This window comes from Panthera pardus, unplaced genomic scaffold (genome assembly GCF_024362965.1).
Source record: "Panthera pardus isolate Hobbes unplaced genomic scaffold, ASM2436296v1 HiC_scaffold_12, whole genome shotgun sequence".
Taxonomy (NCBI): Eukaryota; Metazoa; Chordata; class Mammalia; order Carnivora; family Felidae; genus Panthera; species Panthera pardus.
The window spans coordinates 52,526,786-52,545,483 of NW_026526677.1; the positions used below are offsets into that span (position 1 = coordinate 52,526,786).

Below are 18,698 nucleotides of genomic sequence, written 5' to 3' on the forward strand. Positions count from 1 at the left end.
AATATCTCTCCAAAATATTTAAAAATCTCACTAGAAATTTCTGAAGTGTATTTTCACATTCCTTATACCATTTAATGTGACCTTTAAAAAATAACCTAGGTGAATATAAGTTACTACTTTATTATTTTTATATTTAAAAAATTTTAAGTTTATCTACCTATTTTGAGAGGAAGAGAGTGAGGGAAGGGCAGGGAGAGAGGGATAGAGAGAGAATCCTAAGCAGAAATCATGCTGCCAGTGCAGAGTCCAACACAGGGCTAGATCTCAGGATCCACAAGATCATGACCTAAGCCCAAATCAAGAGTTGGATGCTTAACCAACTGAGCCACCTAGGTACCCCTTAAAATTTTTAAAAATTTTACTTAGAGAGAGAGCTTCAGTCAGGGAGAGTGGCAGAGGGTGAGAGAGAGAATCTCAAGTAGGCTCCAAAATCAGTGCAGAGCCCGATGCAGGGTTCAGTCTAAGGGATCTTGGGGTCATAGCCTGAGGCAAAACCAAGAGTCAGATGCTTAACTGACTGAGCCACACAGATGCCCCAATTTTAGCCAGTCTGACAGCTGTGAGGTGGTGTCTCACTATGGTTTTGATTTGTGTTTCTCTGATGATTAGTGATGTTGAGCATCTTTTCATGTGTCTATTAGCCATCTGGATGTCTTTAGAAAAATGTCTCTTCATGTCTTCTGCTCATTTCTTCACTGGATTATTTATTTTTTGGGTGTTGAGTTTTTATAAAGTTTATTTATTTATTTTGAAAGAGAGAGAGAGAGAGAGAAAGCAGAGGAGGGGCATAGAAAGAGGGAGACAAAATCCCAAGCAGACTTCATGCCGACAGTGTGGATGTGGGGCTCAATGAACCATGAGATCATGACCTGAGCTGAAATCAAGAGTCAGACACTTAACCATTTGAGCCACCCTGGCGCCCCGAGTTTGAAACTTTATAGATTTTGGATATAAACCCTTTATCAGATATATCATTTACAAATAACTTCTCCCATCCATCTGTTGCCTTTTACTTTTGTTGATAGTTTCCTTTGCTATGCAGAAACTTTTTACTTTGTTAAGTCCCCATAGTTTTATTTTTGCTTTAGTTTCCATTGCCTCAGAAGACCAATCTAGTAAGAAATTGCTCCAGTCGACATCAAAGAGGTTACTGCTTGTTTCCTCCTCCAGTATTTTTATGGTTTCCGTTCTCACATTTAGGTCTTTTATCCATTTTGAATTTATTTGTGTGCATGATGCAACAAAGTAGTCCAGTTTCATTCTTTTGCATATTGCCGTCCATTTTCCAGCACCATTTGTTGAAAAGACTGTCATTTTACCATTGGATATTCTTTCTTGCTTTGTTGACAATTAATTGCCCCTATAGTTGCGGGTCCATTTCTGGGTTTTCTGTTCTGTTCTAGTGATCTATGTGCCAGTTTTGTGCTTTGATCACCACAACTTTGTAATGTAATTTGAAATCTGGAATTGTGATGCCTTCAGGTTTGGTTTTCTTTTTAAGATTGCTTTAGCTATTCAGGGTACTTTGTGGTTCCATACACATTTTAGGATTATTTGCTGTAGCTCTATGAAAAATGCTGTTAGTGTTTTGATAGGAATTGCATTAAATTTGTATGTTGCTTTGGGTAATATAGACATTTCAAAAATATTTTTTCTTCCAATCCATGAGCATCGAATGCTCATTTCCACTTCCATTTCCTTGTGTCATTTTCAGTTTCTTTCATCAATATTTTATGATTTTCAGAGTACAGGTCTTTCACCTCTTTGCTTAGGTATATTCCTAGATATCTCATTATTTTTGGTGCAATTGTAAATGAGATTGATTCCTTAATTTCTCTTTCTGCTGCTTCTATATTAGTGTACAGAAATATAACACTGTACATTGAATTGTGTCCTACAATTTTACTCAATTTGATTTTCAGTTCTCGCAATATTTTGGTGGAGTCTTTTGGGTTTTCTATATAGAGAATTATGTCATCTGCAAATAGTGAAAGTTTTACTTCTTCTTGAGGTGGAAATGTTGGGGTTCAAAGCCAGTGGCCAAGAAAGAATTCTTGAGATGTCTTTGGTGCAAAAAGGTGGTTTAATTAAAGCACAGGGATAGTACCCATGGGCAGAAAGAGCTGCACTGGGGTCGTGATGGGTGACTGATTGTATAACTTCAAATAGGGAGAGCACAGGTCTCTATTTTGGAAACAAGGTTTCCAGGACACTGAGGGGTCTAGGTATTGTTGGAAAAAGGTCATTTATTGCTGTTTAATAAACCCTCAGACAGAGACCCTTCAGATACGTATCAGTGGGCCTTTGCTTGGAGGATGTTTGCCAACATACATCTTGGGGTGTAGAGGTAAAGCAAGTTTCCAAAGGCATTTCTATATGTTTAAAGTAGACTCACAAGATCGTGGGGGTTGGGGTAATGTTAAGCTAAGATTGCCTTTTGCTCTTAGCAAAGTGTCAACACTGAGGCAGCTGAGTTTCTAGAGAAAGGTGACTCTGCATGTCTAAAGGACTTATCAGTGGCCTGTAAGTTGAAAGAAAAATTTAACTTTTTCTTTTGCCTTTGTTCTGACATCAGTCCTTTGTGATTTGGATGCCTTTTATTTCTTTTTGTTGTCAGATTTCTGAGACTAGGGCATCCAGTACTAAGTTAAATAACAGTGGTGAGTGGACACCTCTGTCTTGTTCCTGACCATAGGGCAAAAGCTCTCAGTTTTTCCCTGTCGAGGATGACGTTAGCTCTGGGTGTTTCACAGATAGCCTTCATTATGTTGAGGATATTTCCCTATAAATATAGTTTTCTGGGCATTTTTATCATGAACGGATGCTGTACTTTGTCAACATAAATGTAAAATACACACTGGATTTCAAAGACCTAGCATACATAAAACGAATGTAAAATATGTTAGTATTAAATTCTTTTGTATGTATTATGTGTTGAAATTATGTTTTAGATATTGGATTCAACAAAACACATAATTAAGTTCAATTTAACGTTTCTTTTTATAGTTTACGGTGGTGACTAAAACATTTAAAATTAAGGATGTGGTTCACATTGGACAGCACTATTTTAGTATCAATTATTTTAGTGGGATAAAGCCGTCATTAATCTTTTGAACTTCTCAAATGGATCTGTCAATACTGCTTTGATGTGAGCCATAAATGTGTAAAAGTTGCATATAAACACAACAATGTAAAACTTTCAAAAATATAAGTTTTAAATGTAAAGATTTTACTGTCTAGTTTGGAAGACAACACATGTCAAATTTTCTCAGTCTTGTGTGGTATATGCTTTAAATCCCCTGATGTAGCCCTTTTCATGCATTCAATGTTCAAGTTTTCTAACAGCTAATTGGAGAGATCTTGGTTTGCTATGCAATATGACCCTGGTGGCGATTAGTCCTGAAAGTTTTTGGTCCCTTGATGAGCAGATGTTAATATATGATAGTATTTAAACTAGTAAACTTTTATTAGTTCCTAAGAGATAGTAGTTTAACTTCACATTAGCACATTATATCATATTTGTAAGACTTTTCTGTTTGTATCCAGTTACATGCACTTTATTATTATTTTTAATTTTAATTTTAAATTTATTTTCATCCAACTTAGTTAACATGTAGTGTAATAATGATTTCAGGAAAAGAATTTAGTGATTCATCACTTTACATATAACACCCAGTGCTCATCCCAGCAAGTGTCCTGCTTAATCCATCCCCCCATCCAAAACTCCACCAGCAACCCTCAATTTGTAATCTGTATTTAAGAGTTTCTTATGGTTTGTCTCCCTCTCTGTTTTTATATTATTTTTGCTTTCCTTCCCTTATGTTCATCTGTCTTATTTCTTAAATTCCACAAATGAGTGAAATCATATGATATTTGTCTTTCTCTGACTGGCTTATTTTGCTTAGCATAACACACTTAAGGTCCATCCATGTTGTTTCAAATGGCAAGATATCATTCTTTTTGATCACTGAGTAATGTTTAATCATATATACACATATGTATACATACTACATCTTCTTTATCCATTCATCAGTCAATGGGACATTTGGGCTCTTTTCATACTTTGACTATTGTTGATTGTGTTACTATGAACATTGGGGTGCATAGGCCCCTTCAAAACAGCATAACTGAATCCTTTGGATAAATACCTAGTAGTGCAATTGCTAGGTCATAGGGTAGTTCTATTTTAATTTTTTTGAGGAATTTCCATATTGTTTTCCAGAGTGGCTGCACCAGGTTGCATTCCCACCAGCACTACAAAAGGGTTGCTCTTTCTCCATATCCTCAGCAACTTCTGATGTTGCCTGAATTGTTCATATTCTGACAGGTGTGAGGTGGTATCTTATTGTGGTGTTAATTTGTATTTCCCTGATGATGAGTGACGTTGAGCATTTTTTCATGTGTGTCTTAGCAATCTGGATGTCTTCTTTGGAGAAGTGTCTGTTCATGTCTTTTGCCCATTTATTCACTGGATTATTTGGTTTTTGGGTGTTGAGTTTGATAAATTACTTATAGATTTTGGATACAATCTCTTTATCTGTTTTGTCATTTGCAAATATATTCCCCCATTGTTTCAGTTGCCTTTTAGTTTTGCTGATTGTTTCCTTAGCTGTGCAGAAGGTTTTTATCTTGATGAAGTCCTAATAGTTCATTTTTGCTTTTGTTTCCCTTGCCTCTGGAGACATGTTGAGTAAGAAGTTGATGTGGCAGAGGTCAAAGAGGTTGTTACCTGTTTTCTCTTCTAGGATTTTGATGGCTTCCTGTGTTATATTTAGGTCTTTCATTCATTTTGAGTTCATTTTTGTGTATAGTGTAAAAATGTGGTCCAAGTTTATTCTTCTACATGTCACTGTCCAGTTTTCCCAACACCATTTGCTGAAGAGACTGTATTTTTTCCATTGGATATTCTTTCCTGCTTTATCAAAGATTAGTTGGCTATACATTTGTGGGTTTGTTTCTGGGTTCTCTACTCTGTTCTATTGATTGATGTGTCTGTTCTTCTGCCAGTAACATACTGTCTTGATGATTACTGCTTTTTAATATGGCTTGAAGTCCAGAGTTGCAATGTCCCAGCTTTGGTTTTCCTTTTCAGGATTGCTTTGGCTGTTTGGGGTCCTGTCTGGATCCATACAAATTTTAGGATTGTTTGTTCTAGCTCAGTGAAGAATGCTGGTGTTATTTTCATAGGAATTGCACTAAATATGTAGATTGCTTTGGGTCGTATCAACATTTTAACAATATTTGTTCTTCCAATACATAATCATGGAATGTTTTTCCACTTTTTAAGTCGTATTTAAAAAAAAAATTTTAACGTTTATTTATTTTTTGAGACAGAGAGAGACAGAGCATGAACGGGGGAGGGCCAGAGAGAGAGGGAGACACAGAATCTGAAGCGGGCTCCAGGCTCTGAGCTGTCAGCACAGAGCCTGACGCAGGGTTGGAACTCACAGAGCGGGAGATCATGACCTGAGCCGAAGTCGGACGCTTAATCGACTGAGCCACCCAGGCACCCCCCCTTTTTTTTTTAAAAATTTTTTAATGTTTATTTATTTTTGAGACAGAGACAGAGCATGAATGGAGGAGGGCCAGAGAGAGAGGGAGACACAGAATCTGAAGCAGGCTACAGGCTCTGAGCTGTCAGCACAGAGCCCGTAAGTCGTATTTTAAACCAAATAATTTTTTAAGGTTGAAATGTGTGAGAGAATGAGATTGTGGAGAGCTCTTTTTCAAGTAACAAAGAAAAAGGTTATCTATGGCATGAACCTAATTGGATATTGACATTGTTTTTTCTTTGTTTTTTTTTTTTTTTTACTTTTGATAGTTATATTTTTCCCAATAAAATGTTGATTATGTTCTTTAAACTATTGATTCTTAATTATGTCAGTACCTGTTTTTGGTGTTTGTTCTTTTTTCCAATAGTAGCTCATAATGGTATCTAGAAGAAGAGGAGTGAGATACCAATTCATTGTTATTTATTGTGAGACAGAGAAGAACAAGAAATGGACAGTTTTGCAGAATGAAAACTTAAGTAGGCCCAGGATGAATCAATGAAGGCTAAGAGGCCTAGATTTTGGGGACAGTATTGGCATTAGACTGTTGAGAGATTTTCCTTCCATGATGAAACAAGGAAATACACTTATGAGTTGTTATTAAGGTGCAAAAGCTTATATTTAGAAAGAACCTTTTAAAATAAATTTTTCACTATCCACAAGGGTAACAGATGAGTAACATGAAACACAATGAGACCACCTAATTTGTTCCCAAGAACCCAACTTTTTGTGTAGTTGAGTAAGCCTTACCTTTCAGACCTTTAACTCTCTATCTAGTGCTTTCTTATGTTGTCAGGTAACTTACTACATATAGATATGCCTTATTCCATTCCTCATTCTCTCCCATTGAGAAAAATATGTTCTTGGAACTCATATTGTATTACCACTAACCATAGTTTTAGCTCCTGACAGCAACAATATTCTATTTTTGTGTATTCATATCTGAAGAATTACCAGGACACAAAGTATCTTTAGATACTATACAATTAACATGAAAATAATGTTCAGATATTATATTTTTGATATTTAAATTATTATTACTGCATCATATATTATAATCCTTGCAATCTTTAACTCTTTAGCAGAGCTGTCTGTGCATATCATAAAATATGACACTCTGGATCCAAAAGATAAATGTCCTCCCCTTTGGGGAGGAGAATTTAGGAATCTCTTAAATCTGATCAAACTCATTGCTAATTGTTTCACAAATGAGAAATCCAAGAAAAATCCCAGTTCTCTTGCAATGCACATTTCAAAAGACAACCCAATTACAGACCCAGTTACACATGAATAGCAATCTTCCATCATTCAGGACTGAAATTCAACTCCTATGTCTTTGTATCCAATATGCTTCCTTCTGTGGAAATAAGAATAAGAATGCATTACACATTACATAGCTGTACCCCCAAATATCCACAGTTGTATATTCAAGAATGCAAAGGCATGAAATATTAACAGCTGTATATTCAGGAACATAAATTTGTCACTTCAGAACCTACCCATGGAATCTCTGTATGTTGTTAGTATAGGATAATATGTGTGGAGAAAAAAAGTAAAGTGGTCAAGGATATTGTTAAAGTAAAAGTGAGACAAAAGGAAACTTACAATGAAACTTAAATTTTATTAAATAAGACACAATATCCAATAACCAGTTTGAAATTGTAACTCATAGATAAAATTTCAGCTGACTTACCCATTATTTGATTCAAACTTAAACTATATTAGGAATGAAGGGATCCAGTTGTCCTTATTACCACCCTTTCTTTAATAATCTCTGGATTCCTTGCTTGATCTCCTGGGTCCGCACTCCATAAACTATGGGGTTGAGGGCTGCGGGGATGACATGGTGGAGGACGTTGAGCAAGACTGGAACATCAGAGGAGACCTTCTTCTTCACCACATGAGTGAGCACGAAGACCAGAAGGATGGTGCTGAAGAAGAGGATAAGGATGAAGTGGGAGCCACATGTGCTCAGGGCCTTGGCCACAGCACCCTCTGCCTTGAGTCTCAGCACAGCTCGCAGTATGAGTGTGTAGGAGAGGAAGATGAGGATGAGGTCAGATCCTAGCAGTGTCCAGCCTCCAGCAAACTGGTAGAGGCGATTGATGGTGACATCATTACAGGAGAGCCTGGAGACAGACATATTGGCACAGATGCAGTTTTCAATGACTTTTCTCCCACAATAATGGAGTCTGGATGAGAGAATGGGAATAGGCACTGTAGAAATAACATTTCTGGCCAAAATAAAAATGGCAGCCTTGGCTACAAATTGGTCAGTGATGATGGATGGGTACCTCAGTGGATGGCAGATGGCCACATAACGGTCATAGGCCATGACCATGAATGTGCAGGACTCCATGGCAAGGAAACAGTTCATAATGTACATCTGGAGGAAGCAGGCATAGAAGCTGATGGACTTGAGTTCAAACCAAAAGATGGCCAGGACCTTGGGAATGACAGTGAGGCAGAGCACAATGTCCAATAGGGAGAGGATGCTGAGTAGATAGTACATGGGCTCATGCAGAGAGGCTTCCAGCCATATAGTGATCAGGAGAACACCATTGGCCCCCATGGCCAGGAAGAAGAGAAGGCTTAGGGGGAGGGAAAAAGAAAGTTGCCAGGTGTGGGACCTGACAAAACAATTCAGGAGGAAATCTGAAACCTCAGAGGAGATGGTGCCATTTTGGTGTGCTGTCATAGTTTGTCATATATTTCTACAGCTTTCTTGTAGTGGTCTGTAAAATTAGGATAAAAATTAGCTAGTGACACATGACACATGGATTTAGAACAATTTGCTTCACCTAGGTGACATGCTTGAGTCCTAGCAAGTCATCCAGAGTCATGTGAATTCATCTGTTTGTCCTTTGTGCCATGCTACTGGGATAATCTTATCAATTTAAGCAGTATAGAGGACTGAGGATATGTGCTTTGTTTAGATATGTTTGAATTATTCAACAGTTAAGTTTAAGGAAGTTTTATATCTTTGCAGCAACTAAAGAGAAGGAGAAATTACTTGGAAACTACTTTGTGAAAGGTGAGTCTCTAAATTTGTACTCTTAAATTTCTTCCCTTTTGTGTTTTATTATTTAATTACCACCTAGACTACCACATGACAATTTAGCAATACGCACAAATGAGTAGCAGAGTCTGGCACAAAGTAAGGACTCAGGCGCATGGCCTTAGTTCTCTATGCCACCCCCCATTCTGTATTTTCAGCTATAGTTGGCTTTAATCACAGTTTGAAAAAATGATACCCTGGAATTAATGTTAGTTAATTTTCACCTTGTCTAAAATGTTATTTTAGTTCATTGGTGTTGATCCCACCAAAGAATTGCCAATATGTATTCATATATGTAGGATTATTAGCTTCAGGGAACAGTTTTAACAGTAGAATGTGCAATTCCACATAAGTGTGTGTGACAGTGGCCAAATAATTGCCAGTACATATTAATATATGTAGGATTCTTAACTTTGGTGAAGAAACAACCTTAAAAGTAGAATGTGCACATAGAAATGTGAGAATGATATGTGTCTTTAAACAAGATGAAAGTTGATTGTTCTGATTGCAATAATGTGAGGGTGATGAAGTCTACCTCAAGTCCTTTCGTTTCCTTTCTATATCCCTTTCGGTCTTTACTGTAACAATCCAGGTCCTCTTGTCTAGTGGTTATGCTGTGCCTTGGTGGAGTACTCACAAGGATTGGCAGATGCTGCACATACAGGTGTTCATGAAGATAAACACCCATAGAAAAAAACATCCAGTCTTGAGTTAGTTAACAAAGGACCTTCTCCGGTCTTGGCCACTGTGTTCATTGAACTTTGTTTTTCCTTAAATTTTTCTTATTGGATACATTCACTTGTAAGTTTGAGACATAACTAATTGCACTTGAACAGCCCAGACCTTGCCACAATGACCTACAGGATGCACAACCTCATGCCACCAAATTTGAAATACTCCCTCCAAACACCACTTTCGTCATTTAGGTTTGTCTTTGATCTTGCCCACCCTCTGATCTAAGTCTTTGCAAAATTTTTACACTTATTCTTATAGGTCAGAGCCCCCAAATTCACCATGTTCAAGAATCTTTAAATTTTCAATCATTCAGAGTATTCTTGGCAGGAATTGGGAATTAATTACATGGAAGGAAGGAATATCTTGAAATGACCACTAGAGGGTATAGCCAAATGGAAAAAAATGGCAATTCAGGCATGAGTATCCATGGAGAGGTACAGAAGAAGAAGCATATTCTCTTTGTCTCCTGAAGAACTTTAGGATAATTATAGCCCTAGGATGAAATTTCTGAGGACAACATAGGAGTGTTTTTTATCTGTTCTTTCCACTCACTGACTCTTCCTTTCTTCTCTTTTCTCGGGATGTTCCTCTGAGTTCAATCCATAATTTATCCAAAAAGCATTGAACTACCTACTCAGCCTTAGAAGTAAAGTATCTGAGACCATGCTGTTCTACTCTCCTCTTAAAATCTTGGATTGCAATCAGAGCTAGCCAGTGGAGCACTAGGGCTGAGGACCTAGAGCTAATGACTACAGGTTGTGGGTAGGGACAGGATGAAGAAGCCAGTGAGGTTGAAGAACAATGATAAAATCAGAGACCCTGCAGGGTTAACTTTTATCAGACTGCAGGATAGCACTATGGAAGCCCTGTTTGAAAAAGGGGAAGGGTTGTTAGGGACCACCTAACTCCAAAACTCAGAATTGTGAGACCTGTCTCCCAAGTATCATTTCAGACATCATTGATCTAAACCAACCAGTGTGACAGATACCTCTATGATCTGTGCATAACTTTCTGTTTGTGGCAGCAATAGCTTTTAGAAATTCTTTATATTGAGCTGACATAGGAGGAACAACCTTCTGACTCTCACTGACCCTCCAACTGTGATCTCTGTCCTAAACCTAAAATATAAAGTTTATTTGTTTATTTTGAGAGAGAAAGCACACAAGTCAGGGAGGGGCAGAGGGACAGGGAGAGAGAAAATCCCAAGCAGGCTCTGTACTGTCAGTGCGGTGCCTGGGTGCAGGGCTTGAACTCATGACCTGAGCTTGAACTCATGAACTGAACCATGAGATCATAGACTCAGACACTTAACTGACTGAGCCACCCAGGTGCCCCGAGATTAAATTTCATTCCTATGCCATGATTCAAACATTTGTGGGCAGAAGATTCTTTGCCCTAAACTAAATTTTCGTATTCACATATGAAACCCCCACGTTTGCAAATCTGAGTCCCAGATGATATAGTTACCTGACTCCCTCTGTTCATTAATCTACTAGAGACAAATTCCTGCCCCTCTGCATCTCTGGCAGCACCCAGCAAAAGATCCAAAAAGGCAAGAGAAGAGCAAAAGGGAAGGTCTCAGAGCATAGGTTCTCACAGGTGCTTCCTGACCTGAGACAGGATGCAGTCTCTACTACCCCATTTTCAGACTACTTCAGCAGTAGTGATTCAGGAATGGAATGCAGCACAGATCTGCATTGAAGAGAGAGATCCCCCCACCTTCACCCCATGTTCTCCTTAATCATGCTATAGCTACCTTTCAGGCATCCTCTACACAAACTTACATAGGATGGAGTAGGGGTCTGGCTCCACTGATACTGCTGTTCCAGTTAGTTCCTGAAGTATCTGGGTGGAGTTATAACTCCAGAACCTTGGGGACTTTGCCCTCTGGGAACTTTCCATCCCTAATTCCTTGTACCTAAAATGTTCTCCTGGGACAGACAAGCAGGCAGGTAGAAGAAAATGATTTTTTTCCTCTCTAAAAGCAAGGAGCTCTTGTAATTCAGCCGAACATTGACTGTGTGTTCTGTAGGCAGTTAGTCTCCTGGGTGTAGGGGTTTTACATCCATACATCCATTTTCACAGTTATTTGCAGATGCACACCTAGTGCCCTCCATGGGTCCAATAAGTTCGCTCAGAAGTTCTCATGGGCTTCCTGCACGTAATTGTTAGATAAGTACCCCCTCACCATGTTATTGAATGGATTGATGTTAACTTATCATGACTTTTATCACTGCATTATAATGGCAAAAATCCATGAGAAACTTAAAAAGAATATTCCTGAGAAAATGCATTATGTTTTTCAGAGAAAAAAATCCCATAGAAATTTTTGCTGTAGTGAAAGATTTTTCAGCTGGGATGTATATAGAGCTATATATTAGGAAACATGATCTGTTCCTTCATTTCTTACTTTCATTTTGAACCTCATGTGAATTACTCATACCCTTCCAATATGGAGCAAACATGAACACTTTCTTTACTATTTATTTATTTATTTATTTTCATGAATCTTTTTTATTTGAGTGTAGTTGACACAAAATGTTTCATAGGTTTCAGGCGTGTAACCTAGCGTTTCAACAAGTCTATCCATTATGCTATGGTCACCACAAGTGTAGCTACCATCTGTCACCATACAGAGCTATTAGAATACCATTCATTATATACCTTATCCTGTGCTTCAGTCTCTTTAAAGGTCTTCTTTTACTCTGTTTTTACTTCTCTCTCTTCTGTATATCTCAACATTGCTCATATTTCTCTTTCCTTCAGGAGAATGAAAACTCTAGTGTCCTTACAATATGTCCTTCTAATTAATCTTAAGTACACTCATTAGTTATCTGTTTGTTTATGGGAGAATACTTTGGAAATTGGCTTTCTAAGAATGTCATTGTGTTATAAATCTGATGTTATTCTTTGTTTACACCCAAAAGTAATTTCTAAAAATCTGTCCATGTTGCTTTAAGTCCACTTGATCTTTTTTGGTGGCTGTTCTATTCCCATTATATGCATTTTCCCTCTATGTAAGTAGTCAACACCCAAGTGACCTGTAATTGTTACTAAAAATATTGTTGCTGTCAATATCCTGTACACTTCTCTTTATAGACCTAAAGTAGATATATGTGGAGGATTTTTGATTCAGTCATAGCATATAAATTATTTAATTTAACTAGGAATTACCAAATTTCTCTCCAAAATATTTACAAAATCTTACTAGAAATTCCTAAAGTTCCTTTATTTTTCATAATCCTTATAGCATTTGATGCTATCTTGTTAAAAAAAAAACCTATAAAGATGTAACATACTATTTTATTGTTTTTAATTTGATTTTCTCCTGATAAGTAAGCATCGTTCATATAGTGTTTGGCCATTTGTGGTTTTCAGGCTGTAAATTATGTGGTCATATCCTTTGCCCGATTTTTCTATTAATATTTGTTTTTATTGCATATTTACAAAATCTCTGTGCATATTTTAAATATTAGAACCCTTTGTTGGCTAGATATTACTAGTATCTCCTCTAGTTTGCTATAAAGCTCTCAATTTTATTATTGTCTGCTGCCCAGTATTCAATGGACATCTTTCAATTTCACCAAGTCAAACTCTATTTTTTCTATAAATAGATTTTCTCTGTGGATCCTATTTAGCGAACATTCCAGAAGATCGCAAAGATGCTTTTGTTTACTTTAATTGTTTTTAAAACATGCATTATGTTTCATACCAATGTATTTAAATCTGTTTGTGGTTTATAATGCCAAGAGTAAGGAGTGGTATTAAGTTAGTACAAACTGCTATATTCACAACTGTGCAGCTATCAAATACTGTGTTGCTATTGTAAATATCTTCTACTTTGAGTCCCCTAGCCCCTCAACACTACCCTGGGCACTCTCATGGTGTCTCCTGGACTTCCCCATGATCCACAAAGTGTGCGTTATTGGCAGCAGAATAGGGTCCATCAGTGGCAGCGACAGGGCACGGTCTGAATAGCTTCTGTTTTGTTGATGGAGGTGCTGTACCAGTTACTAAGCATTTTTCCCCCCAGTTTAAACAAAATTATCTAAGCCGTTTTAATTATGCTTTAGTGTTTTAACCTATCCACCTATCTTGTTGACCTATGTGTTCTATGTAAACTGTCCTGGGTGTGTTTTTTGTATTGTTTTGTTTAGTTTACTTTTTAAAATGTAAATTCTAATTAGTAAACATGCAGTATAATATTACTTCCAGATGTACAATATAGTAACTCAACAGTTCCATACATCACCCATGCTCATCAGAACAAGTGCACTCTTTAATCCCCACAAACTATTTAACTCATGCCCCTAACCCCCTCCTCTCTGGTAACCATCAATTTGTTTTCTATAGTTCGGAGTCTGTTTCTTGGTTGCCTCTCTCTCTTTTATTTTTCCCTTTCCTAATTTTTTTTGTTTCTTAAATTCCACATGTGAGTGAAATATGGTATTTGTCTTTCTCTGACTGACTTGTTTCACTTATCATGATACTCTGCTCCATCATGTGATTGCAAATAGCAAGATTTCATTATTTTGTATGGCTAAGTAATAATCCATTGTGTATACATAGCACATTTTCTTTATCCATTTATTAGTAATTGGACATTTGGGATCTTTCCATAATTTGGCTATTGTAGATAATGCTGCTATAAATATTGGGGTAGAATATCCCTTTTAACTAGTATTTTTTGTATTCTTTGATACATACCTAGTAGTGTAATTGCTAACTTGTAGGGTAGTTCTATTTTTAACTTTTTGAAGAACTTCCATACTCTTTTCCAGAGCGGCTGCACCAGTTTGCATTCCCACCAACAGCGCAAGAGGATTTTCCTTTCTCCACATCCTCACCAGCTCCTGTTGTTTTTTGTGCTGTTGATTTTAGCCATTCTGACTGCTGTGAAGTAATATCTCATTGTAGTTTTGATTTGTATTTCCCTGATGATGAGTGATATTGAGGACCTTTTCATGTGTCTGCTAGCCATCTGGGGTCTTCTTTGGAAAAATATCTATTCACGTATTCTGCCCATTTTTAAATTCATTTTTTATTTTGGAGGGTGTTGAGTTTTATAGGTTCTTCATATATTTTGGATACTAACCCTTTATCATATATGTCATTTGTGAATATTTGTTCCCATTCCATAGGCTGCCTATTAGTTTTATTGATTATTTCCTTCACCATCCAGAAGCTTTTTATTTTGATGTAGCCCCAATAGTTTGTTTCTGCTTTAGTTTCCCTTCTCTCAGGAGACACATTTAGTAAGAAGTTGGTATGGCTAATGTCAAAGAGGATACTGCCTGTATTCTCCTCTAGGGCTTTTAAGGTTTCATGTCTCACATTTAAGTCTTTCATCTATTTTGAATTCATTTTTGTGTGAGGTATAAGAAAGTGGTCCAGGGACTCAGTTGGTTAAGCATCCAACTTTGGCTCAGGTCATGATCTCACAATTCATGAGTTCAAGCCCAGCATTGGGCTCTGTGCTGACAGCTTGGAGCCTGGAGTCTGCCTCAGATTCTGTGTCTTCCTCTCTCTCTCTCTCTCTGCCTCTCCCCACCTCTCTCTCAAAAGTAAACATTAAAAAAATAAAAATAAATAAAAGAAAGTGGTCCAGTTTCATCCTTTTGCATGTTGCTGTCCAGTTTTCCCAGCACCATTGGTTACAGAGACTGTCTTTTTCCCTTTAGAAATTCTTTTGTTTACATTTAATTGACTATATATTTGTGGGTTCTTTTCTGGGTTTTCTATTCTCTTCTAGTGACCTATCCATTTTTTTAATGTTTGTTATTTTTGAGAGAGAGAGAGAGAGAGACAGAGTGCAAGCAGGGGAGGGGCAGAGAGAGAGGCAGGCACAGAATCTGAAGCAGGCTACAGGCTCTGAGCTGTCAGCACAGTGCTCCATGCGGGGCTCGAACTCACAGACTGTGAGATGATGACCTAAGCTGAAGTTAGACACTTAACTGAATGAGCCACCCAGGTGCCTTCTCTATGAGTCCGTTTTTGTGTCAGTAGCATACTGTTTTGATCACTACTGCATTGTAACATAAATTGAAGCTAGAAATTGTGATTCCTCCAGCTTTGATTTTCTTTTTCAAGTTTGCGTTGGCTATTTGGGGTCTTTTGTGGTTTCATAGAAATTTTAGGATTGTTTATTCTAGCTCTATAAACAATGATATTTGCATGTTGGTAAGGATTGTGTTAACTGTATAGGTTGTTTGAGAAGCATAGACATTTTAACAATATTTATTCTTCCAATCTATGAGCAAGGAATGTTTTTCCATTTCTTTGTGTCCTCTTATAGTTTTCAGAATATAGTTCTTTCATCTCTCATGGGGAGACTTATTCCTATCTTATTGTTTTTGGTGCAGTTGTAAATGGGATTGTTTTCTTAATTTCTCTTTCTGTTGCTTTATTATAGTTCTGTATGTTGATTTTGCATTCTGTGACTTTAACGATTCCATTTATCAGTTCTAGCCATTTTTTTTTTGGTGGAGTCTTTTAGGTTTTCTATGTGTAGTGTCGTGTCATCTGCAAATACTTTTATTTCTTCCTTGCTGATTTGGATGCCTTTTACTTATTTTTGTTGTCTGATTGCTCTAGCTATGACTTCCAGTACTATGTTAAATAATGGTGGTGAGAGTGGATATACCTGTCTTATTCCTGACCATAGAGGAAAAGCTCTCAGGTTTTCCTCACTGAGGATGATATTAGTTGTGGGTTTTTTATAGATGGCCTTTATTATGTTTCAGTATTTTCTCTCTAAAACTACTGTTGTGAGGTTTTTGTTTGTTTGTTTGTTTTGCCATCAGTTAATGTTGTACTTTGTCAAATGCTTTTTCTGCTTCTGTTTAAATGATCATATGGTTCTTCTTTTTTTTTTTTTTTTATTCATGTGCTCTATCACATTGATTGATTTGCCAATATTAAACCACCACACCAGGAATAAATCACTCTTGATAGTGGGGAATGATTTTTTAAAGATATTGTTAGATTTGATTTCCTAGTATTTTGTTGAGAAATTTTGCATATATGTTCTTCGGGGATATTGGCTTATAGGTTTCTTTTTTAGTGGAGGCTTTATCTGGTTTTGGTATCGGGGTAATGTTGGCTCATAGAATAAATTTGTGTGTGTTTTTTTTCCTTTCCATATTTTGGAATAGTTTGAGAAAAATAAATATTAACTCTTCTTTTTTATTTTATATATAGAGAAAGCCTAAGGGAGAGGGGCAGAGAGAGAGAGAGAGAGAGAGAGAGAGAGAGAGAGTGAATCATAAGCAGGCTATACATTCAGTGCAGAGCTCAATGTGGGGCTTGATCCCACCACCCTGAGATCATGACCTGAACTGAAAGCAAGAGTTGACACTCAACTGACTGAGCCCCCCAGGTGCCCCATATTAACTCTTCTTTAAATGTTTTATAAAATTCACCTGTGAAGCCATCTGGCCCCAGACTTTTGTTTGTTGGGATTGTTTTGATTATCGATTTAATTTCTTTGTTGGTTATCAGTCTGTTCAAGTTTTTTATTTTTTCTGTTAATTTTTGGAAGTTTATATGTTTGTAGGAATTTATCTATTTGTACCAGGTTGTCCGATTTCTTGGCATATAGTTTTTAATAATATTCTCTCATAATTTTTTGTATTTCTACGGTGTTGACTGTTATTTCTCCTCTCTCATTTGTGATTTTTTTTATTTGGATCTTTTCTCTTTTTGATATGTCCAGCTAGAGGCTTATCTATTTTATTAATTTTTTTCAATGAACCATCTCCTGGTTTCATTGATCTGTTCTAATTTTTTTTAGTTTTCTTCCAACTCTTGAGGAAGCCTGTATTGCTATCTATTTCCCTCTTAGGACCACTTTTGCTGCATCCCTAAGGTATTGGACTGTTGTGTTTTCATTTTCATTTGTTTCAATGTATTTTTTATTTCTTCTTTGATTTCCTGGTTGACCCATTAATTGTTTAGTAGGATTTTGTGTTGCTTAACTTCTATGTATTTGTTCTTTCCAAATTTTTTCTTGTGGTTGACTTCTAGTTTTATAGTGTTGTGTCCTAAAAGGTGCATGGTATGATTTCAGTCTTTTTTGTATTTGTTGGGGCCTGTTTTGTGATCTAATACGTTGTCTGTTCTGGAAAATGTTCCATGTAGACTTTAAAAGGATGTGTATTCTGCTGTTTTAGGATGGAATGTTCTGAATATACCTATTAGGTCCATCAGGTCCAGTGTGTCAATCAAAGCCATTGTTTCTTTGTTGATTTTCTACTTAGATGATATATCCATTGCTGGAGGTAGAGAGTTAAAGTACCCTATTTTTGTATTATTATCAATTAGTTCCTGTATATTATAATTAACTCTTTTATATTTTTGGGTGTTCTCATTTTGGGTACATAAATATTTACAATTGTTTTGTCTCATTTTTGGATAACCAGCATACATTCAATCATTTATTCAACATGTATTCAGTCATTAATTTCATAAACATTTATTGGTCTATGCCATACACTGAGCACTGTTTGCACACTCGAAATACAACAGTGAACATAAAAGACAAAAATTCTTGCCCTTCTACTGCTTAAATTTTAGTGAATGTAGGCTGACTAAACAAATAAATGAGTAAATGTAGGTTCATTAAACAGTGACAAATTCTGTGCAGAACAGGAAAACAGAGAAGGTATAAGGACATTGTTTGTGCTTGGGGGGAATATTGTTGGATACTATTTTAAATACTGTGGTCAGGGAGACCCAGTGGACCTGAGGGACAGAGCTATGTGGACAGAGGAACAAAAAGCAAAAAGTTCCAGAGACAGGACTATAGTTCATGTTTTTAAGCAGCTCTTAGGGAGGCAGTTCTGACTGGGGGTCTGAAGGAGGAGGTCAGGTAGGTAAAGGAGTCCCACCTACAGGAACAAAATTTATCTCTCTTCTGGGCTTATTTATGTGTTTTAATCTAACTCTTAATTCTAACTTTTGAAATTTTCATTGGACCTTTTTGAGTAATGGGACCAAGATTTATGTGTGTTAGAATCCCATTTTCTAGTTCTGTGCTAGATATAAAATAGCTTTCAATAAATATGCTTAAATGCCTGAGGGAAAGGTTAAAACCTAATGGTTATTTTCAGCATTTTTTAGCGTTGCTTTTTAATTTTACTTTCTTTTCCAAAGTCAATGCGCTATCTTTAAGTACTGATACTTCCCATCAACCACACATCCATTACACTGACTCTAAAAGGGATTTAATCAGGAGCAGACAGTGAGGTGTGATGCTTCATTCATCAACATTCATAGCTTCTGGGCTGGGTGCCATGATGAGAGATTATATATACATCTGTATCCTTAGTCACTTCCAGAAAATGATGGAATGTAAG

The 18,698-nt window shown here is 36.8% G+C and overlaps 1 protein-coding gene across 1 annotated transcript; it reads right to left on the bottom strand.

Moving 5' to 3' along the window:
- Positions 1–7,299: 7,299 nt before the first annotated feature.
- LOC109261531 (olfactory receptor 56A3) lies at positions 7,300–8,247 on the bottom strand. The gene has a single exon (XM_019440056.1). It carries the CDS (start codon positions 8,245–8,247, stop codon positions 7,300–7,302), a length of 948 nt encoding a protein of 315 aa, XP_019295601.1.
- Positions 8,248–18,698: the final 10,451 nt, after the last annotated feature.

Bases quoted from the DNA above. Each gene is read 5' to 3' on its own strand.
- LOC109261531 (XM_019440056.1), bottom strand. From the start codon at position 8,247: ATGACAGCACACCAAAATGGCACCATCTCCTCTGAGGTTTCAGATTTC.